The sequence below is a fragment of the Sus scrofa genome, chromosome 1, assembly GCF_000003025.6.
Source record: "Sus scrofa isolate TJ Tabasco breed Duroc chromosome 1, Sscrofa11.1, whole genome shotgun sequence".
Lineage (NCBI taxonomy): Eukaryota > Metazoa > Chordata > Mammalia > Artiodactyla > Suidae > Sus > Sus scrofa.
The window spans coordinates 155,705,767-155,730,065 of record NC_010443.5 but is presented as its reverse complement, the minus strand read 5'-3'; the positions used below and the strand labels follow the sequence as shown (position 1 = coordinate 155,730,065).

The 24,299-nt window shown below is 31.8% G+C and overlaps 1 protein-coding gene across 3 annotated transcripts in view; it reads right to left on the bottom strand.

The window, feature by feature from the left end:
• The window catches only part of CDH19 (cadherin 19), an 89,190-nt gene that overhangs the window by 28,485 nt on the left and 36,406 nt on the right, over positions 1 to 24,299 (bottom strand). For all 3 annotated transcript variants that reach the window (XM_003121695.4, XM_013993286.2, XM_021099400.1), the window contains 6 exons: positions 20,861 to 20,980; positions 17,677 to 17,841; positions 14,812 to 14,993; positions 13,844 to 14,097; positions 10,524 to 10,645; positions 2,205 to 2,326 (listed from right to left, as the gene is read on the bottom strand). In XM_003121695.4, coding sequence (XP_003121743.1) covers positions 2,205 to 2,326; positions 10,524 to 10,645; positions 13,844 to 14,097; positions 14,812 to 14,993; positions 17,677 to 17,841; positions 20,861 to 20,980 — 965 coding nt within the window. The remainder of the gene's footprint in view (positions 1 to 2,204; positions 2,327 to 10,523; positions 10,646 to 13,843; positions 14,098 to 14,811; positions 14,994 to 17,676; positions 17,842 to 20,860; positions 20,981 to 24,299) is intronic.

The window sequence follows — 24,299 nt, the reverse complement described above, 5'->3', positions numbered from 1 at the left end:
CTGAATGTTAATCTTATATCCTGCTACTTTGCTGAATTTATTAATCAGTTCAAACAGTTTTTGGGTTGAGTCCTTAGGGTTTTCTATGTATAGTATCATGTTGTCTGCATACAGTGATAATTTTATCTCTTCTCTTCCAATTTGGATGTCTTTTATTTCTTTTGTTTGTCTAACTGCTGTGGCTAGGACTTCCAAAACTAAGTTGAATAGCAGTGGTGAGAGTGAGCTTTCCTATCTTGTTCCAGATTTGTGTGAGAAGGCTTTCAATTTTTCTCCATTGAGTATTATATTTGCTGTGGTTTTGTCATATATGGCTTCGATTATGGTAAGGAATGTTCCCCCTATACCCACTTTGGTGAGAGTTTTTATCCATTTTTACATTTTTATTAACATTTGATCAGGAGGGACATAACCCTCCCCTCAGCTTGATCAAGTTTCAGTCAAGTTTCTTCATGACCAGAGGCTCCTGACCTACATTTTCTTAGAGCAATTATAGTAGAAATTTTCTAATTACAAAACATTTCTCTGTCCTTTTGGAATAGAGATAAATCTTCTCCCAGCCTCTTCCCTGCCAGATGGTCTTTCTCAAGGACCTGGAAACCATCCCTTTGAAATGTAATCATCAAGAAGGACAGGGAATCTATCTCCCAGACTTAATGAGAACTAGGGAGCCTAACTTCTACAACAGCCAATCAACAAAAATAGTCTAATCACACTGACCAACCTCCCTGTGGATGTACCTTCCAGGACTTTTCCAGTAGCTCACTCTAGTGCTGAAAACTCTCTTGCCTCCTTCTGCAATAGTCTCAACCTTTTGCAACAATCTTGAATAACATCTTCCATGCCATTCTTCATTTTAATAAAGTTGGTCTGCACAGTCACTTTATTTATATAGTATATGTATTAAAATACATTAGTTTTTAAAAGTCAGTTTAATCAAATGGTAAACTATGAGAGCTCTTTTTCCCCTGGAATAGTGAAAATGGAGACTACTCACATGTCTTCCTTCAAAAACTATCACCTCTATGCCTTTCCACATCAAAAATATTTTTTTTTTTTGTTTTTTCCCCTCTTACTTCACTGCTCACACTTACCTGGTATCTTTTGCAGGCTTCAATTTCTTTACTAAATCCTTAAATATTGCTGTTCCCAAAGGCTCTGCCCTATGTTCTCTCATATTCTCACTTTATATTTTCTTTCGGGTGACATTATGTACTTTCTTACCTACAAATACCATAGTAAGTCTAAAATCTCTACTTTTAAATTTGAATGGATCTTTTCTTTCCTGGTTTTACCTGATGTGTAAGCAGCAAATAAAATAAGTAATAATTCTCTCTTCCTTGAAACACTTTCTTTATTTGGTTTCTAGGTTACCACTCTCTGCTAGTCCGCCCCTTACAAATTCTGTTTTCTAGTGTCTCTGAAACCTCAACACTTAATATGGGGTATCTAGGTCTTTACATTTAGTCTTTATTGATAAACTCAAGTCTACTTAAAATAATTGATTTCATAGTACATACATTTATTCAGTGTTTCAAAAACTAGTTCATAATTTTTAAATGTTTTATGACATTTAATAGGATATCTAAGAAAAATATAAAGTTATATAATGGAACTGAGACACTCAAAGAATATAATTTAAACTCTATATTTTACAAATGTAAAAAAGTAAGCTCCACATGAGAAAATGTGTGAAATAATGATAATGTATTTCAAAATGAGTATGTTCTCACAAGCCTTTACATATTTAGTAATTCATTTGAAATAGAGTTTCATTTGTGTTCATGTCCAGTGTAGTGATTATAAGCCATAGAAAAAAGTCCCATTATTTCCTTTGTGTGTTTATGCTTATACATCATTTTATCTTCATGATGAATGAAAAATAAAAATTAGTTATCCTATGGAATCACAAAAATATTTTTTTTCTTTATCATATTGACAAGCCACAGAGGATTTACTGTTGAATCCTGGGTGTTAGCAGATTTTTTCAAACACTTGAGGAATTTGGAAATAGGAAACTTTAAATTTACATCTTTTTTTAAAGAAATTTAAATTATAAAGAATTTAACAACATTAAAGCATGCAATTAATATTGCTAAGTAAAACTTCTTTTATCATCTGAAAGTAGGAGGAATACATAGCAAAAGTTGCTCTATATAAAACAAAGAAATGTTAGGTGTCAGCAATTTATTATGAGTTCTTACCTGACCAGAGGCTGCATTTTCACAAACGTAGATTTCATAGTATTCAGAGAACTCAGGAGCATGATCATTGATATTAAGAACTTGCACATACACAGGGACTGAAGAAATCTGTTCTACATCATCTGCAAATTGAATAAACAGAATGAAAATAAAGAATGTTAATGCTGATTTTAGAGGAAAAATGGTCTTGAAATTGCATTATGGGCTATGTCGTATATTTTTCTTTTACTCGAGTAATACTTATCCAAGGACAGAATCATTATATAATTTATATATTTACCAACAATACAGCCTAGAAAAAAATGTTCTCAGCCAATGTGATATTTTGTCAGTTCTCAAATCAACTGATATTTATCGAGTGCCTTGTACTTCCATGGACTATAGGAGCTCATGAAGAAAAGTAGTAAAGTACTAAAAGAGATAGCCAGGTACATGAACTCCTTTGTAAAATGCAGGAACTGTTGAACATATTTGGATTAACTCATTTAAATGTTATTAATATATGTATTACTATCCTCCCAACTTTACTCATAAAAACAATGAGAGGCTGTTTAGTTTTTAAAATTACAGTTAAAATAACTTGCCTAGGGTCATAGCTGAAGTAAAAAGGCATTAAAAAGCCAGCAGTCATGGCCTTAATGATGGCATTGTTCAGGGTAGTTTTTGAAAATAAAAAAGGACATGGAATAATGATCTAAATAACATGTTTAGATAAAAATAATAATACAATCTAAGTAATCTAAGTAAAGTTTTATATATACATTGAGTTAGGATTTTAAGTGAGCCAAGAAATATAAAAACCATGATAGAATAGGAAGATACAGTTAAATACATTTTTACATTTCAAAAAGTAAAAAATAAATAAAAGCAACATCAAAACAATGATCTAGGAAAATGTTTGCCTCACAAGATGAAATACTAATAGTTTTATTTTTCAAATCTGACAATTAATTTGAACAAGACAATTCAGGGGAAATAATTACAAACTAGAAAGTCATGAAGGAGAAAATTCAAATTATCCATACCAAGGTTTCTCAGTCTTGTCACTGCTGATATTTTGGACTGGGTAATTCTCTGTTTTCACAGTTGTCCTATGCATTGCAGGATGTTTAACAGCATCCCTGGCCTCTACTAACTAAAAGCCAGTAGCACTCTACAGCATAGTTGTCATGACCAAAGTTGCCTTCAGACTTGGTCAAAGGCACTAGGAGGTAAAATTCCCCCACATTCGGGACATGTTACTGTAAGGTGACATTCATAAAGCAATCACTCACCAGAAATGAGAAGAATGACCATTCAGCCCAAATGATATATGTTAAATATGAAACACAGAGCTAGAGGCAGAGGAGTTATGAAAAATAGCAAGGATGGAAGCCTTTTCTAAAACCTATTCTGGCAATGGATAGTAAAAGTTAAACTACACATCTTTGACCCAATAATTAGTTTGAGAAATCTATTCTACAGTCCAAGACACCAGCGTGTGATTCAATTTATTTTCTCCAGAATTTTATATCTCAATCAAATAACTAGAAATAACCCCAAACGGATTGGGGGAAATAAATTACAATTCAAACTATGAAATTATGTGTGCATATTAAAAATGAATGCATTGATGTAACACATGTGTTAATATCATGAACTTGAAAAATGAATCTTAATCTTGTTCTGAAGTTGAGAAAAAGGCTTACCAAGCTTACCAATGTTTGTTTCCATTGGTTTTCTTCAAATGGAAATGATACTAGTGTAACTACCTCATAGAACTATTATAAAGCTTGAATGAATTGATACACGTAAAACATCTAGAAGATTACTTACATATAAACAATAAATATTAAATACTATTATTTTATTTACCTACTAATCAGAACTGATAGACAGTTTGTAAAGTGATAAAAAAAATTTACAGTATAAGGTATTTGATGTTTATATATCATTATTTTAAATCTTTCTTTTTTATTTTAAAAAGCTGTGGAAATCTACATAAGTGAGTGGAGGGAGGGAGTTTATTTGTTTCAGTGTCTTTATATGATCTTTCTCTTAAAATCAAAATGCATTATATTTGCGATTGTAATTTGCAAGGGAAAATACAAAAAAAAAGAAAAGAAAAAAGGCTTAACTCTCCCTGTAGAAAATAAGGGAAACATCTTTCCCTCTTTGCTCTTCTTAGAGCATTTTACTTTAGAAAACTTGAAAATTCTTTGTCTCTTTGAAATGTATGTAAACCTTTTAAAATCAAAATAAACCTCTTGCCTATTTGATAACACAGGCTGGTCTTTCTCCAGTACTGGAATCCAACTCTTTAAAAGGTAATCATCAAGGAAGACAGAACTTTTTTTCTCCCAGTTTCTATGGGAAGGTTAAGAGCCTAAATTTAGCACTGCTCTTAACCCAAGAAGCAAAACTATCTTTTGTCATAAATGTATAAAAAGTTTAGTTTTCAGATGGATAAAGCCAATTAACAAACGCAGACGGTCACTACAACTAATGAGAGAATTTAGGATAAACTGTATGCTACATGGTGGTGTTAAGTCCTTCTTTTTTAAGGCCAGTAATTGTTTATCTTGGGAACTTGCCTGCAGTGGATTTTAACTACCTGGCTGTATAAAAGACTGAGATTTCTTTCTGTTTTGGCAGTCTCTTAGCAATTTACTCTGATGTACATAAAATTCTGGTTTAATGTTTTTAATTATAAAATGTTTTTCTCTATTTCATCTTGCAGAGAAGTTTTCCAGGTTGGGATGAGATTACTTTTAATTATTTAACCAATAAATAATAGGTGCAAATATGATAAAAATTGCAATTTTCAATTAATTAAAATTGAAATTATCAAGTTTTATTGAACACAGAAGAAATCCATTTTCTTTAGGAAATATATAAATCATTAAGAAATATCATTTTGAGGCTCTTCTCTATTGTGTTACACTCAAAATAGATTTAAAATTATTAAAATATGAAAAGGTATTTCTAGAAATTCTGAGATGAAATTATTCAAAGCAAGGCTCATATTTTTCATGGTTTAAATATATATCAAAATAGTACAACTTTCTGCTTAATTTAAGGAAAATTAGAAATTTAAGATTTTTTCTAAAAAATTAATTTAAAATTAAGTTCAAATGAAAACTTTGGCATGACTATGCAAAGCACACATATGTCTTCATAGCTTCGTTTTAAATTAATTAGGTGTTTTATTCACTTAGCTGGTATGTTGATAAAAAATTTGATGTTTATTTTGGGAAGCTTTCCAGGAAGAAGACTAAGCATAGTGAACTTCACTTGCTGGGAAAATAAATGTTAAAAAGGAATATTTCTTTCCTATAATCAGCATAACTGTTATGTCACAAGGTTCCAGATAATTGACTCATGAAGCAAGTGGGTTTTTTTGTTTGTTTGCTTTTTTTGTTTTGTTTTGTTTTTGCAACAGTTTTATGTGAAGCCCTGTTTTCTATTATTCAGGTTTTTTAAAAAATGTTATTAAATCTTGGAGTTCCCATCGTGGCTCAGCAGAAACGAATCTGACTAGGAACCATGAGGTTGCAGGTTTGATCCCTGGCCTCACTCAGTGGGTTAAGGATTCAGCGTTGCCGCGAGCTGTGGTGTAGGTTGCAGACATGGCTTGGATCTGGCGTTGCTGTGGCTGTGGCGAAGGCCGGCAGCAACAGCTCGGATTAGACACCTACCCTGGGAACCTCCGTATGCCGCAGGAGCGGACCTAAGAAGACAAAAGACAAAATAAATAAATAAATTAATTAATTAAAATTTAAAAGACAGAGAAAAAATACATGAAAATTGGTTATTCAATGATAGAAAAGTTTTTTTCTAAGCAGTTCCCCTTAAAATGAAACAACCATTTTCAAAAATATATCTTAAAAGACGAGTTAAATGATAATTAACTTATGGGCTTCTCAGAATACTTATCTAATTATATTTTATTTGGGATTTTATTCCCCATTCTGTAACTTTTCAGCTTTCTGATAAAAATAATAATGGTACTATCCAATCTCTCTTTTAAAGAATTTTTTCCCTAAGAAAACTGATTTTACGGCACCAGAAGCAGATCAACATGTATTGTGTCATTTTTATACTTGATAACATTTCTAATCACTTATTTCTGAAACAGTGATTTACTTCTAAGTATTAAACCCATGTAGAATAAATACATTCAGTTTATATTGTTTGCCTTTCACAGATATTCAAATTTTTTTCTTAGCTGTATTTTAATATCCTTTTATCTATAAATTTTGTTTTAGTACAATATTTCATAATCCTCAAAATTTTAAGTTTAAAATTAGGTTTAAAAATGTAGTAAATAGAAGTTCCCTTCATAGCTCAGCAGTTAAAGAAACAGACTAGGATCCATGAGGATGTAGGTTCGATACCCAGCCTCCTTCAGTGGGTTAAGGATCCGGCAGTGCCGTCAGCTGTCACAGATGTGGGTCGGATCGGGCTGTGGCATAGACTGGCAGCTATAGCTCTCATTGGACCCCTAGCCTGGGAACCTCCAAGCCATGGGTGTTGCCGTAAAAAGCAAAAAAAAAAAAAAATGTACTAAAAATTTAAATCTTTGCTTTTAGGATAAATTTCCACATTGATCTAACTACATTTTATGACATTTCATATTTAAAATTATGTATCTATTTTTATTTTCTCATGTTTGTGTTTTTCTCCTGAATTTACCTTGAAGGCTTATTTTACTTGTTTTTCCTCAAGAGAATTAGAATACTTTTTGTTAATTTATTTATTTTATTATTATTATTTTTTTTTGTCTTTTTGTCCTTTTTGTTGTTGTTGTTGCTATTTCTTGGGCCGCTCCCGCGGCATATGGAGGTTCTCAGGCTAGGGGTTGAATCGGAGCTGTAGCCACCGGCCTACGCCAGAGCCACAGCAACGCTGGATCCGAGCCGAGTCTGCAACCTACACCACAGCTCACGGGCAACGCCGGATTGTTAACCCACTGAGCAAGGGCAGGGACCAAACCCGCAACCTCATGGTTCCTAGTCGGATTCGTTAACCACTGCGCCACGACGGGAACTCCCTGTTAATTTATTTTTTAAATGTTACATGTATGTTCATGTCTCAGAGCTGTCCTCTTAGGCATTGAAGGGGAATTTAAGTAATACACTTGCAGATATAGATTGTCTGCCCCTGAGCAATCATATGATGTGAACTCTGTTTCAAACCAATACTTGAACCATTAACTGAAACAACTTTGTGATTAAACTTTGTTGTCTTTTAGGAATAAAAATCGAAACATAAATCTTGGTTAAGATTATTGTGCATATATCTAACTCAGAAAACACTGAGAGCAAGTCATATTTTTCGTATTCTCAAGAGATAGTGTGGCATGGGATTAAGACATAGGCTTTGGAATAATGTGATCTTCACTGACCCCTAGTTTCATCCCTGAGGAGTTGTGAACACAAGTTGCAGAAGTTTCAGATTTATCTTCTATGAAATAAGGAATAATGTTTTCCTCAAATTTTTATTGAGTTTTAAAATGCTATTATATGCAAAAGTCTATATAAACTTAGAGCTATACTATATATAACTTTATAAACTATATATAATTTTATATTCAATGTAAGTAAACATTTAATAAAGTGTAATTTCTTAAAACTCAATACTCATAAGCACCGTGCAAATTAAGTATTTTATAAATAAACATCTAAAAATACAATTAAGAATTGAAAAATCTATTTTTTCCTAGTGAATCACAAATGATACCCAGTTTTTACTGTCCTTGTTGTTAATTGTTGATTTTCCCTAACAAACACACCATTATAATATCTCTGATCATCGGTGTAAACCTATGTAATAACTAATCTTGTACACTATAAATTTAAACAGTTCTATCATCTGAATGTCATATGTGTAAACACACACAGAGACACATACACACACACACGTTTTCTTTAATACTGTGAAGGCTACTGATCTACTGGTAAGCAGCATACAGTTTTAAAGGCTAAAGTCTTGTCTAATTACTTATGTTGTGCTGGTTGCTAAATATTTGGATGTCACCTCTGAACATAAAATATAATGACATAATTATATATTATACTGTATACTTTATGATGTATCTGTAAATATACATACATACATTGAATTGATAATTTTTATGGACAGTAGCTACCTTGCAATCCAAAGATTTGTGTTACTGTTTTTGTTTCATGTTGTGATTCTACAATTTACTCCCACTTTCCACTATTGTATATGGGATGGATGGTCAATGAGGAACTGCTGTATAGCACAGGGAATTCTACCAATATTCTGTAGTAACATTATGGGAAAAGAATCTGGAAAAAAAGGATATGTGTATATGTGTAACTGAATCACTGTTGTGCAGCAGAAATTATCACAACATTGTAAATCAACCATAATTCAATAAAACCTAACAAAAGATGATAATTACTAGAAAAAAATAGAAATAGGAAAACTAAAAAATCCCATGCTAAAGAAATTAAGTTCACAATTAAAAAAATTCCACAAAGAAAAAATCAAATTAAAGTAAAAAAGAAAAGAAGCAACTAAAATTCTTCAAACAATATTTCTCTAGAGACCTTCATGACATTCTCTGATGAAAAGTAATCACACAATTAATGAAATAGATATAATTAAACTGTCTTGCAAACTTTTCATACCAATCATTCATTCATTCTTTTTTCTATTTATTCATGAAAGATTAGAAGATTTTGTGTCTCAGGATGCATGTAATAAATGTTCCCCTGCTTATTAATAAGTCAACTTGTAATTCTAATTTAACAGAAGTCAGTGATACATTCTTACAAAAATTCTCCTTATAAATAAAATAAGATTACAGTGGAAAATTATTTATATAAATTCATTAAAACATTTTCTTACAGTAGCTGAAAGCTATTTTATGGAAGAATACATTTTTTCAAGGATATCCAGTCTTTGAAGTGATTTGAAATTTTCAATAGTTTTGTAAATAGTGATATTATAAATAATTTGTTCTCCAAAATATTCAATGAATAAAAGCTTCTTGCTTTTAGAATAAACATATTTGTGTTTTCTGACACCAAAAGCCTTGGCATTTATTCCCTTGTAACATTTAACCCCCATCATTTATGTTTAAACAGAAAATTCAAAACCCAGACCCAGTCTTCCTACAGTTTCCATAGAGCTATTCAACGTATGACAAAATATATGCTTTTCATTTCACCATCTAATCAGTCAACTGCTCAATAAAGTGAGGAATAAGATATACGTTTAAAGACTTTTAAGGAACAGGCCAGAAAGTAAATAAGATTATTAATATTCTATGTAAAATCAGTTATGAAAGGATGCATTTTAAAACATTTCAAATTCACAAATTAACTCTTTACTGTGCTGTACTAAACCCATTGATTAAATAATAGAGATAATTTTGATAATCTTTTCTACTGTAGTTCATCAATTTTTTTGAGCTTGAATAAATATGATTGTTATAATTACTAGTGAATTGACAATTTTGAAGACAATATAAACAGTAAACTGGATGATTTCATCTATGTTTGCAATAGGAAAATGGAATCATCTATCTGAAAAAAAATGGTCGCTACTGATTATTGAATATGTGACTAATAGCACAGCTGACACTATGAGCTTAATTTGAAAATACTTTACGGGCAATATATTTTATATACCCAGTGTGGAAAAAATTACAAAATTTATATTCAATTTTTATAAACATATTTAATATATATTTGTGAAAAATATGGTGAGACTATATAATTATATAATTTAAAGGTTTTAGAGTTTCAAGTGATTTTGGTTGTATTTCTCGTTTTTTTCTGAATTTTCTATAATTTATTTCTTGCATTAAGCATTACTTATCACCATAATAAAAATAAATATTTTTAGTGGTGAATATATAAATAAGCTGTAATAAGAATGACCAGACATTTGGAGTTCCCATCGTGGCACAGTGGTTAACAAATCCGACTAGGAACCATCAGGTTTCAGGGTCCATCCCTGGCATTGCCGTGAGCTGTGGTATAGTTTGTAGACACGGCTTGGATCCCATGTTGCTGTGGCTCTGGCATAGGCCAGCAGCTACAGCTCCAGTTGGACCCCTGGCCTGGGAACCTCTATATGCCGCAGGAGCAGCCCTAGAAAAGGCAAAAAGACAAAAAAAAAGAATGACCAGACATTATATAATTTAAAATAATAAATTAAATATAAAAGTATGAATTGACATATAAAATAACATTTAATTCTAATTTCAGCAACTTCAAGCTAGCTTTTGTCCCTATATTTAGTGATTATTTAGTGGTTTAAACATATGATGAAGCAATATATAGTTCCCAAATGATTACTTACATTTTTCTGTGGCTGTAACACTTAGATTATACCAAGCACTAATCTCTCGATCAAGAGGGTTACTTGTGAAGATTGTGCCATTATCATCAATACTGAACATTTTGCTTCTGGTAACAGAATACCTGCATGAAAAAAACCTTTTTTTTTAATTTTATTAATTTCTCTGCATAACACTCTTTAAAGAGTATGCAATGCTTTTTTAAGCAATAAAGTATTATTAAATCCTTACTCTACATAGCCATTGTTACGCTAAACAATTTTCCTAGCAAACAGTAAATTCTACATTTAAGATTCAACTCAATGAAGACTCTCAGGAAAAAAATAAAAACAAAAACAAACAAACAAAAAAACAGCCTTAGATGTAAACTGATCTGTGCTAGGTCTAGACACGTCATTTTCATTCAAAGAGAGAATTTTAGAAGTTCCCTTCAGGGTGCAGGGAAATCAATCCAACTAGGAACCATGAGGTTGTGGGTTCAATTCCCGGCCTCGCTCAGTGGGTTAAGGATCCAGCGTTGTAGTAAGCTGTGGTGTAGGTTGCAGACGCGGCTTGGATCCCGTGTTGCTGTGGCTCTGGTGTAGACTGGCGGCTACAGCTCCAATTAGACCCCTAGCCTGGGAACCTCCATATGCCATGGGTGCAGCCCTCAAAACCAAAAAAATAAAAATTAAAAAAAAAATAGAGAATTTAACAAGTGAATGACTTGATTGAAAATAGTGAAATGTCACTTGCAAGATGAAGAACAGTACAAATATTTATTTGTAAATATGAAAGCATGTGAACCATTTTTTTTTCCTTTGAAGCAATATAAAACAAATCCTCAATCTAGGAAGATGAGTCTTCTTCCTATACCACATAGTTATTTGCTAAGTCTATGCATCAATATTATTACTTGATTGCTGATATGTGAGAAATTTTTGTGTCTGTTTAATGGAAAACATTTAATATTTTATAAAAACAAAATATATATTTATTACATATATGTGTGTTTCTATTCCTCTATCTATATATAATCTATATAGAAAGATACAGATATATCTTAAAAGTGAGGAAGTAGGGATAGTACATCTAATTTGCTGTTAGGTCATGCATAGAAAGAAGCCAGATAATAAAATTCTCTCAGGCAAAAGCCTGGAAAATAATCTCAGACTCCACAATGAGAGAAACCTTTGAAGTCCTCAGCATGTCTTATCTGTTTGCGAATGATTAATAATAAAAATTAAAGAAGAGTAATAACTAAGGTTCAGTGATGGCTTCACATTGCATACATATTCCTGACGACTTTGATGAGACATCAATGAGGTTTGCCATAATTATGTGGCAAAAGATGAGAATATTTTAATCTTGAATTGACAGGTCTCTAAAAATATCACACTAATTTGTAGGTTTAGTGTTCAGTGGAAAATTAAAATAGAAACTACAGAGAATTAAGCTTTAAAAGAATTCAGTTTTAGCTCTTCTTATTTTTAAACCTTTATAAGCAATTTACTTACATATCCACAAGTGGTCACATTTCCTACTCAGATTTGTTGATAAAATGAAACAGTAGTTTAAATTAACATTTTGTAGGAAGCATGTAGAATATCCTGTTTCTATAATGCAGCATCCAAAATAAAACCAATCAAAAGTTTGAGATTACTTCCAAATAAAAGTTTTTTAAAAATTGTGACCTTGAGTTATCAGTAATATTTTGAATAATAGCCAACACACATCATTTAAGAAAGGAAAAAAGTGTGTGATATATATTAGAAAGGGCTTGAAATAAATGGCTTTAAATGTAAACTTTAGGTGTTTAGAATAATCTTTGGTTCACTTTACAATTCTTTTTTAAGGACTCTTCATTCCTCTAAAAAAACTGGGTGAATAGAATGTGACTGTGCAATGTTTTCTCACTGCTAACAGCCCTTGCCGGAATGATATAAACAAATGATTCTTCCATGAATATGTCTTTATATCCTGTTCTTAATCTTCATCCGCCTCAACAAATGTACTATTCCTGCTTTCCTTAAGAACTGAGACACATAAAACCAAGTGCATAACAAAGGTTAGATCTTCCCAAGTAGATGCAACTCCACCAGATCTTTCAAGGGTTTTTAAGCACTTTTTAAATGCACAGGTGAAAGTTGTTTACAGGCAGCCTTTTCCATAGGTGAAAGACATCTCTGTCATTTTTAAACAAACTAATTTCACTGCTCCTGCTTCAATGTTTTTTACTCTTTTTTTGCTTGTATTTAACTTGTTCTTTTTTTAACAGAAAAAAAAAAACTATACTGTCTTTCTCACATTTACAAAATATTAAAAAATCTGACTCTCTGTTTAGTTACAAAAGGAAATGTAATAATGCGCAAAGGCTGACTCATTCACAATAGTGGCAAGAGGATATTCCGTATATCTGGAATCTAAACAATATGGTAATGGAGTGTGAATAAAATGAAAAATCTTTAGGAAAATTCCTTATTAAATTTCTTATACTTTTATACATATATATACTATATGAATACTTACATTCATTAGTAATTTACTATTAATAAACAGGAACTTTACCTAAATATTAAAAGGCAGTGTTTTATCATTAGGAATTAGTGGAAAAGTGGGAGCATTGTCAGTCTCAAAAATTTAAATTTCCTTTGTATTGTTAGCCCTTCCAAAAAAACAAAGCAGTAATCAGTATCTTAAAAGATACAGATAAATTTGTGTTAATTCTCTGGACTGTGAAATATGGAAAATTGATGAGTAAGGGAAGGTGGTGGAAGAAAACATGTAACAGATTTTGTCTTTGTCTTAATCAGACATATAGTGCAAATATGAAAAAAATACAGTACTTGAAATATAACAAACTAGTTTAATAGACAGTAAATATTCTTTAGTAGTAACTCAAATTTACTTCTGATTAGACTTCATTTTTACTCCTTTAAGTGCAATCCTATAAAAGCTTACTTAATATAGGAATGTTATTTTAATTAAATAGTGTTTAGATGACCCACAATGTGATTAGTGTTGTTTCTGCTCTGATTTGGCATAATCAAGGATTTCTTTCCCCTCACCTCCTTACCCCAATTAATACAGAGTTGATTCCATTGAGTTTTAGTTGGCAATTGCTCCTTTCTGGAACATGTTTCCAAGTGCTTATTTCACTGCTTCTTAAACAATAGTGAAGCTTCCTGTTCCAACTTGTTTAAACTGATGCAAATTTTATAAGTACCTTAGAGAGAAATATAGATCTAGAAACATCCTCATTACATTTATATGAAATTTTATTTTCAAGTTAATCTGTGGTGTTCCCTCATTTATTAATGCAAAGCTAGCCTTCCAGACATACCCTATAGGAGAGTTCCTCTGATCTGGGTCTATGGCAGAGACCACACCTACAAATGATCCAAGTGGGCTTCCTTCAAATATTTCAAATATGTAGTATGGAAGGAGGAAAACAGGAGGTTCATCGACATCTTCCACCTGGATCTTGATGAAAGTGGTGGAAGCCTCAGAATGGTATATCCTGAGCTGCTCATCAACTTGGCGATTTTTAACTTTTGCTCTAATATGATAATAGTTCTGGTGTTCAAAGTCCACTTTCTACAAAGAAATACAGTGTACAGTATCAGTAACCTGAGGAATTACTTAGAAAAAAATAAGTTTTTGTTGTTAAATTCTCAGTTGCTTTCAGTTAGGTTTTACTACTTATGTTTCTTGGATCCCTCTGATGTTATCATTTATTAGTTGCCTAGAAAATCCCCATGTGTGTTTTGTTTTTTACATCAATTATAAAATGTTTTGGGTTAATAAGTGTATTTTTTACTTAGGACTAAAACTATACTTTTCTGAGCATAAATATCTGATTGAGTTGAGAATAAATTTTCTGTTATTTAAGATATTTTCAAAAAGTGTATCCTCTGTATTAAATTATTTTAAAAAACTATTCTACAAAATAAGTCAAGAAGCTCTGTAATTAACTCTCTCATCAGTTATATTTGAAATACATAGATATAAATATTAACAACTGATATTTTTCTGTATTTCTCAGAAGTAACTTGCATAAAACTGATAAATGGTCATTTGTATGTTATTATTCATAATTTATACTAAACTACAGATAACAATCATATATATTCATATTCTAAAGAGTGAAATTTTAAAAGAAGCATATATAATACATTTTTATCCTTTGCTCCCTAAGCCACAAGTCACACCTCTTACTTCAATTGCTTAACAAAGCAAATACTAAGTGGTTACACAAAATAACCAGTTTTTTGCTTTATTATGAAAGGGAAGTAATTTTTATGCATTTACCTTCCTTAATATAACTATTCCTTCTTGGGTCTCATTATTAGTAATGATGTCGAATGTTTTTGAGTCATCTTCAATGCTGTAATCCATTTCTGCATTTTCTCCTATGTCATTATCATATGCCATGATTTTTCCTATAGATGTCCCAATGGGTACAGATTCAGAGACTGTCAAGCGGTATAAACCTTTAAAAACAAAATTCAGGATATTTTGCACAAATAATTAACATAAACTGCCAATTATAGCACCTTTCCTTTATTTATGAACTATAGAAGAAAGCAATACTCACATTTTTTACCAATTATTCTAAATACCTCTCTCTCATATATATATATAAGAATATACATATATAAACACAAATGTATATACTCTCTGCTTATTTTTGTAATCTGAACATTTCCCTCATAACCTGTTTGAGTGTCTGTTATTTTCTCCTAAATATATCTTAAAAAGTCTCTTCAGTAGTACATATAATTTCCAAATTTCTATTCATATGCATATCTTCTCAATATTCATGGACCTATTTTTTATTGTATCCTTCAACCATGCCAAATTAAATTTGATAAAAAGAGGTTTTCAATTTCACTCAAGCATTCTCTAATACCTAAAATTACCAATAAATAAAAGTGTGAATTAAAGATGGGAGAGCCTAAAAGCAAATAGCTGAGTTGTAAGTGTAAGAGTTTGATTTTGAGAACCTGAGCTTGGATTGCATTAGCCATAGCATAAATGAAAAGAAAGAAGGATCCACAAAATTTGGTCAGTAGTAGAAAAAACTTGTTGGAGTAGGATGACCCCATTGTTTTGGCTGCAAGAAAATAGCAGCAGGTATATTTGAAATATTAAAATAAAGAACTAAGCTTTTTCTTTACTTTGCAGAAGTAATTTGCACAAGACCTAGTAATTCATATATTATTTGTAATATATGCTAAAATGTACAAAATGATCACATATGTTAATATCTTAAAGAATAAATCTTAGAATTAAAAAGGACAAGATTCAAAATAATTTTTCTTTAAAGGGATTCTTGATTTCCTTAGAAGCGTATAGCAAGTCACTCCACAGACTAGCTTCTGAGATTTTCCACTTTCTTTTTCAAGTGGGAGAACTTTTTTTAAGGAATAACAGTTTAATTGAGCTGTCATATCTCTTTCCTTTTGAGAAAATTTTAAAAACTGCTTATCTGACTGCACAAATTAAAAATAGCCAACAAATTAATCTGGAGGAAAGAGTGTAACTACCTTAATATAAAAGTAGATGCTTTAAACACTTTGCTCAATCAAGACTTAGTTTTTGCTATTTCCTATACTTTTGAAAATTATTTTTTTGAAAAGAAGTACTTCAAAGGTACTATACAGAGGTTGAGGCTACAACCAGAAAAGATATGTAGAAAACTGCTGCCTCAGCTAATTTATATTCTTAATGATATGGGACAATTAAATATGATACTAAGAAATACTAAGATACTCGTGATAGAACGGGTTAAAATTTTCAATAAGGTGATCAAGAAGTTCTGACTATAGATGTGACTTTTGGGTAAGAACTAAAGCAAGGGAATGCACTTCTAAGGGAATGGAATTTCAGGAAAAGCTAAAAATTCATAAAGCCAGAATGTCAGGAGTGTGTTAGGGACAGAGAGTAGGTCAATGGCCTGGTGTTGGTTTGCCAATGAGAAAAAGAAAGAACATTAGTACATGAGGTCAAGAGGTAATGGGACAGAACTGGATAAAGGCAAATTATTTAGGACCAAAAGCTTATACTAAGGTTTTTTTTTTCTCTGAGTATAATTTAAGGGATATGATCAGACTTAGATTTAACAAGATCACTTAAACTGTGTTAGAAACAGACCAAAGGAGAACAATGGTGGATGAAGAGAGGCTAGAAGAGGACCTTAGCAGTGATGGAAAGAGTGAGTGGCAGCATCCAGGGTGGCAGAGGTAGTCAGTGAGCCATATTCAGATAGTGTATATTTTCAAAGGCAGAGCCAACAAGATCTGCAAGGGACTGAATTTTGGACACGTGAGAAAGAATGGAGGGAAAGAGGACGTCAAAATCCTTAAACAAAATAAGTTTCTATTATCAGGAGTGATGTGTGTGTGTGTTTGCTCACCAAATATTAAAAGTCATTACCTAGAAGGAATTGTGCAGAACTGATTAGTATTTGAAATTAGAATTGATCTGAATTTGGCATAGTGCAATCTGATTTGGATACATTTGAACTGAATTTTAATTGAATGGGTGAGATTTTGGCCTGAATAATATGAAGGCTGGATTTGTTAATAATGAATTGAGAAGACATAGGAAGAGGAGGTTTAGAAGAGGGGGCAGACAACATCAGGAACTTGATGAAATGCATGTTAATTTTTAAACACACTGACATTGAATAGAGGGTTGAATATGTACATATGAGTTCACAAGAGAGGTTCAGCTGCAGGTACATACTTAGAAATTGTTAACATGGAGGTAATATTTAAAGTCTCATGGTTAAATAAGAACATCAAAGAATATGTGTAGAAGCAATAGATAGGAGATCTTGGCTCCCCTAGAGCCTCTGGAAAGAAAAGTAGCCCAGCAGACGCCATGATTTTAGCCTGTGACACCCATACCAAACTTCTTTAAGATAATCCATTTACTTGAAAACACGAAGTTTGTGGTAACTTGTTACAGAACCAATTGAAATAGTGATTACTCTTTCATTTGTGTTTGACTTTCATACTAACGAAAATGATCACACTTAGAACAACTATCACATTTATTTTATATAATTCCAGTGATGTTGCGCTTTTAGAATGCAAACTCTAACATATACATATATTCAACACATTTATAATTATGTTACAATGAGAATTCAGTATGCTTTTTACTTACTGTCTTTAAATATAGGTTTATTGTCATTAATATCAGAAAGTGTGATTAACACACTTGTGGTTCCAGACAGTGCTCCAGGGAGGCCAATCATGTCTTTGGCTTGAATAATTACCCAATACTCATCTTGAAGTTCTCTATCCATTTTAGAAGATATTCTTATGACTCCTTAAAAAATAATAAACTATAATTATTACTTCAATATTAGCCATGGCATCTTCCTAATTAATTTTTTAGGAATTCAATGATTCAATCATTCTTTTGATACATTTTGAACCACTACAATGTGCTAAATGCTTCCCTAGAGAAAAAAATATAGTAAGTTAATCACCAACTCTGCCTAGAGTTTAGAGTGGTTACCACAATATTAGAAATATTAGTAGACCCTGATAAAATACTATGTTAAGATAAACAATAGGGAGAGAAAAGGGATGTCTTTTTTTTTACCTCAACTTATTTTCTACTTTCTTCTTTGACATAACATTAGGGAGCTACAATTAACTTCCTCCTAAACTTGGAAGAAATTAGTTTATTATGGATATATGTATAAATTATAATAATAAATGTATGCAAAAAATATTGTGTACTTGTAATGTTAACTTCTCTTTTAAGTCATGATACATGAATAGGGCTGTTTTTTCACTCATTATTTATTTATAATCCATCAACAGATATATTCAAACTCAAAATAGACCATCATAAATGTTGTAATAAATGTCCACTTTTACTTAATAAAAAGGTAAAGGTAAACACTACTGGAGAAAATCTAGGGAAAATTTAAGATGATGTATAGGAGAGGGGGATGCGACCCTAAAGATTCAGGGAACACAATACAAACATGAAAAAGAGAATGGTTGATTTTCAAATACATCTGGAGAAAAGTGTTCATTAAAATTACATTACCTATTTAAAAAGGATATATTGGACCACATTATTTTATTTTAATTGTGCAGACTATCACATTTCACAGTTATACTCTATTATATGAATTGGCAGAAAAACCACTGAATATTTGAACAGATGCTGCTAATGTCTCCCTGTGTGTGATTCAACTGATAAATGTGTTTCAGATCAAAGAATAATAGCATTAGAGATTTTGGAATTATGTCCAAAGGTGTACAGATTAGTCAGTGAATGAGAGGAGCACAGGGTCTTCATTTCCCACATATGAAGACTTCAATTAAGTTTGCTTACTTTATTTTCATATTCTTTTCTCATCTTCAGAATGAATAAAGATCCTCTTATACACCCCAAAACTTACTACTTCAGTGTTTTGGCTTTCATTTGTCTTGCTGCCCACTCTACCTCTCCTCCATTAATGCAATTAATTGCTTTAGCTAACTTGCCCAATATATTTAAGAAGCCATAGAGGGCTGGGACTAAAAGACAGTACTTAAAATAGGAATATCCAGTGTGATTCAGCACATGTCTACTACACAGTTAACCCACTTTCTACTCTCCTCCTCTGTGCTTTTCCATACTGATGTCTAGTTAGTCCAAGAGCTCCAACATTCTCCCTTCTTAGGAATTTCCTTTACATTTCTCCCATAACCAGGAATGCTGACCACTCTTTTCTCACCTTAGCCACAGGTTTGGCTCAGCATTCGGGTTTCAGTGTATCCTGCCTTGACCACACAGAGGAAGTAGTCCTTACTTTCTCCTACTGAACCTTGCTTATTTCACTTCATAATATTCAAACTGAATGTATACATTTATTAACATGTAAATGTTTAGATCTGTTTGTAAGTTCCAAGAGAAAAGAGTCCCTGTAGTTTTTCCTTTTTAATGTTGCAATGTTGTATATAACTGTAAACCCAGTATGCTGTACAATGCCTGTTGCATATTAGACCCTTCTTCTCAACCAAGATTGTGTAAGGGAATTAAAACCTAATGTCTTGGAGTTCCCATTGTGGCTTAGTGGTTAAGGAACCCGAGTAGTATCCATGAGGATGCGGGTTTGATCCCTGGCCTCACTCAGTGCTTTAAGGATCTGGCGTTGCCATGAGCTATGGTGTAGGTTGCAGACACGGCTCAGATTCTCCATTGCTGTGACTGTGGTGTAGGTCAGCAGCTGCAGCTCTGATTGGACCCCAAGCCTGGGAACCTCCATATGGCATGGGTGCAGCACTAGAAAAACAAAAAGACAAAAAAAAAAAAAAAAAAAAAAAAAAACCTAACGTCTTAAAGCACCCATTGCAGGTGTTAAAATAACTTGTTCTGTGCATTTAGAATAATAGAAGTTAGGTATTATCCTTGGGAGAATTAAGAATTTAGTAACTCAAACCATATTTTTCAGAATGTAATTCTCTCACAGAGCCCTGATTGGTAAAGGCTGAGACATTTAATACCTACTAAATGAATAAATCAATAAGAAACGCTAAAGATAAAGCAAATGATATATTTTTAAAGCTTTTCATATCATCAAGATGGAAGTTATATTTGTCTCATTAAAAATCATAACATTATACTGTTTTTGATACTTGCCACATTCTTGGGTGGTTAGTCCTTTTTTTTTTTTTTTTTCAACTTTAGAGACTATAAACATTCACATGGGCTTAATCTTTGCACCAAAACAATCAATATATCAGTGTCATATAATTCTCATCTATTCAATAGATAAATATAAATGAGAAAAATTTTTATTTATTTTATAAAGTAATCAATTAAGAGAACGTGGAGATCAAGGATAGAAAAATCAAATATCATATTCACATAGGTAGAAAAATACATAAAATACAGAATTTTTTTCTTAATTTTTTACACTCAGCTATAAACAGGCTTAATTTCATTAAAGGTGGTTTTAATTTGCATTTTCATGATGACTAATGAGGTTGAGCAATTTTAATATGCTTGCAGGCTTTTTGTATATCAGATTTTATCAATTGCTTATAAATGTTTTTTCCTCATATTTTAAAATTGGGTTGTCTGTCTTTTTCTAATTAATTTGTAATAGGCCATAGGTATGTCTTATACCCTATGCACAAATCATCTGTGGTATGGATGTGGAAAATTCAATCTTTCGACCTTAGAAAAAACAGCCAAAAGAATAAAAATAATATGTTTAACATTACAATATATTTATTATTGAAACATCAGGTTTATTTTACAACATGTTTATAGGCAGTGAACTTTGATGTTTGCCTACTTAGAATCCTGTTAAACTGCACTTTGTTTCTTTCAGATATACCTGTTGTTGGTTCAATGGAGAAATACGGTTGGCCTTGCAATAAGCTGTACAGGAGACGAGCATTATTGCCACTTGAAGGATCATCAGCATCACTTGCTGTCACTTGGATGACCAATGTTCCTGAAGAGAAAATAAATAGTTACAAAAAATTAAGATTGTGGTCTTATTGAAAAATGGATTCAGTTCTGTAAGGTATTCTTTCTTTAGAAAGCAAGATGGTGATAGGCAGTGAGAGTAGTTTTCTTCTAAGTTATAAAACAATTATCTTTATAAACATACAAAACAATATACCTTATACTAAATAGCCCTAATTCCCAAGTGCACTGTAGAACTGTGAATATTTAGACATATGACCTAATGAAATATAACTATTAAACAACCCTTTACAACATGTAATTAAAGACCTTTCAAAGACATGTTATTAGTGGAGGAATCAGAAGGAAATTAGAAATGGTTTTCTTTAAAAAATCACATTGTGACCTAAACTTCAAGAAAACTACAGAATGTTAATAAAATAAAAATAAAAATAAAATTAATAAAATTAAACATAATAATAAATATTAATAAAAATTAAATTCAAATGATCTTGACATAGTGTCAAGTTGAAGATGGGTGCAATTATTTGGTCTATTTAATTCTCATCTATAAAATGCCCACTTGTTTTAAAGAGTTTTTCTTTTTATTTAAAAAATTTTTTTGGCTTTTGTCTTTTTAGGGCCACACCTGCAGCATATGGAGGTTCCCAGGTTAGTGGTCTAATCAGAGCTGTATCTGCCGGCCTATGCCCCAGCCACAGCGACACCAGATCCATGTTTGCGACCTCCACCACAGCTCATGGCAACACCGGATCCTTAACCCGCTGAGCGAGGCCAGGGATCGATCAAACCAACCTCAGGGTTTCTAGTGAGATTCATTTCCTCAGCGCCATGCCGGGAACTCCAAGAGATTTTTGGTTTTTGTTTTTTAAATACAAGGCAAAATCTATCAGATTAATGAGGTAAGCTCATTAAAATTTAGTACCAATCAATAAAACTCATGGGACATAAGTATTTGTACATTTAAAATACATACTGAAATTAAAATATTCAATTGAACTTTTTACTTATTTTTATTTAAACATAGAATCTAGCATCGTCTTGTTGGAAATCTGCATTTGTTGAAACACCATGTTTAGATCAATAAGAATGGCAATGCAAATGGCACAAAATCAAATAGGCTGTGATTTTCTGTACAACTGGCATCATGAAGTTTGTGATTAAAATATAATTTTATAAAATAAAACACTCTAATAAGAAACCACTCTATTATTCAGTTATAAAAATGTTGAAACTTTTACTGTGGTCCTTAATTATATACAATATTTGACGTGTCTTAAAATTGCTGTTACTTATTTAACTCTTGTTTTATATCGTGCTCCACTCATCATGTAGACACTTATTAGTTTCAAGTGTTTTAAATACATTCCTGCCATTTGTGACAACATGGGTAGACATTGAGGGCATTATGCTAAATGAGATAAGTCAGAGTATGAAATGACTTGATGTGGAATCTAATCTAAAAAAAAAAAAAAAAAAAAAGGTGAACTCATTGAAACACTGTTCTGGTTACCAAGGGCTGGATAACTGGGGATCAGGATGAGTAAAAATTAGCATTTAGAAGATGAATAAGTTCTGGTGAGCTAATGCACATCATAGTGATTATAGTCAGCAATACCGTATTATATACTTCAAAGTTGCTAAGTGATTCTCTGAAATGTTTTCACCACAGAAAAGAAATGATAATCATGTTACATGATGGAAATCCTAGTTAAGGCCAGTGATAACCACACTGCAATACATAAATGTATGAAATCAGCATATTTACCTCAAATTCACATTATGTCATTTATATAACAATAAAATAAATAATAAACAAGTGAATGGATACTTTCCTGCAGTAATTGTAAGAAGTTGTTCCAACAAGTCTTCTTAGAGCTCATCAGTTCAATCAGTTTGTATTAGGCAAGACTAGTTCTTTTAACTACCTTTCTGTGTACTCATCCACTTATTTTTCCTACATTTCCTGTGCCTCCATTTTATTTACTTCTATAGGGGTTTCCTCTCCATAGTTTTCAGTAGTAGATAACCTGCATTTGGCTTCAGGAATAATAGTCCAAATCATTGTACTGCTAGTTGTTGACCAACATAAATTCTTAGTATTAAGACTTAAGACTTCCTATCCTAGTACTCTATAAGTGAAAACCAGGAAGACCAAGAAAAAGCACCAACCCATACTTCACCCCATACTTCATTCATCAAGACATGAGTTACAGAGTTAGGCTGTTTTTCCCAGTTGAGTTCATTTTAAAGCACACTTCAAGTGATGCATCATTTACTCCTAACCAAAACAAACCTCCTCAGTGTCCTAATAGGACATGATCTTGCTCTCTACTAAATGGAAAATATGATGTATTAATAAGTCACATGAAATAATTTCCTTGAGTGTGGGGTAAATCCAAAAAGTCAGACTCTTAGAAAATATAGTTGATAAAAACAATACGAAATTATAAATATTCAGAATAACTCTCTCATGTGAATTTGTTAGGGAGTTCAATTTCTAGGACAGCAATTATTATTTCCTCTTGTAAGAGTCATGACACTTTTAAATTGAAAGTACTAATTCTATAGAATTGGAATAATTCTTCAACATTTCAGTATTCAAACAGTGCTTGATAATGAATCATTGATGTTTAACCAGTGATTCACCATTTATATTTGTGTGTGTGTGTATGTGAGACCATGTGCCTGTATATCTTATTATAAACTTAAATGAAAGAGGAAATGTGACATTAAGATGATACAAATATACAGCATGATTTCTAAAAACTCACTGCATAAAGTCTAGCTTTATTCTTACTCATAATTGGTAAATATCAACTGTAAAATTCAGGACTTTAGCTATGTTCAATTCTTACATTATTCTAACTATCTTATTTTGTTTTCTTTAGTTGTTTCTGTCTCTTTTTATCCTATTTCAGTTTTATTCACATTACAATTCATTAAATACAGATTAACCAACTTTAAACCTTCTTAAGTATTTTCTAATTTTTTTCTAAAAAAGTCAATAGAGAGATGTAAGCCTGTATACTTTGTTAATCCACAATTTAAATACTTCAGAAATCTTCAAAAATAGCCAAGTGACATTAAAAATAGTGATAATAAACATCAAAGCAGTTAAGAAATGCAAAAATGTTTGATAATATTTTGTATATTTATGTTCTCCATGTGGACTTGTCATGTGTAAGAGAAATAAATTCACTCACAGTAAGGATTTAGTTATATAGAACACACATATTTGACAAAATCACTGAGGCCAACAATATGTCTTTAAAGGAAATCAATCAACTGTTGCACAGTCCCTCTTCCCTGCACTACCAGTTAAATGTAGGTAACAGCCACTT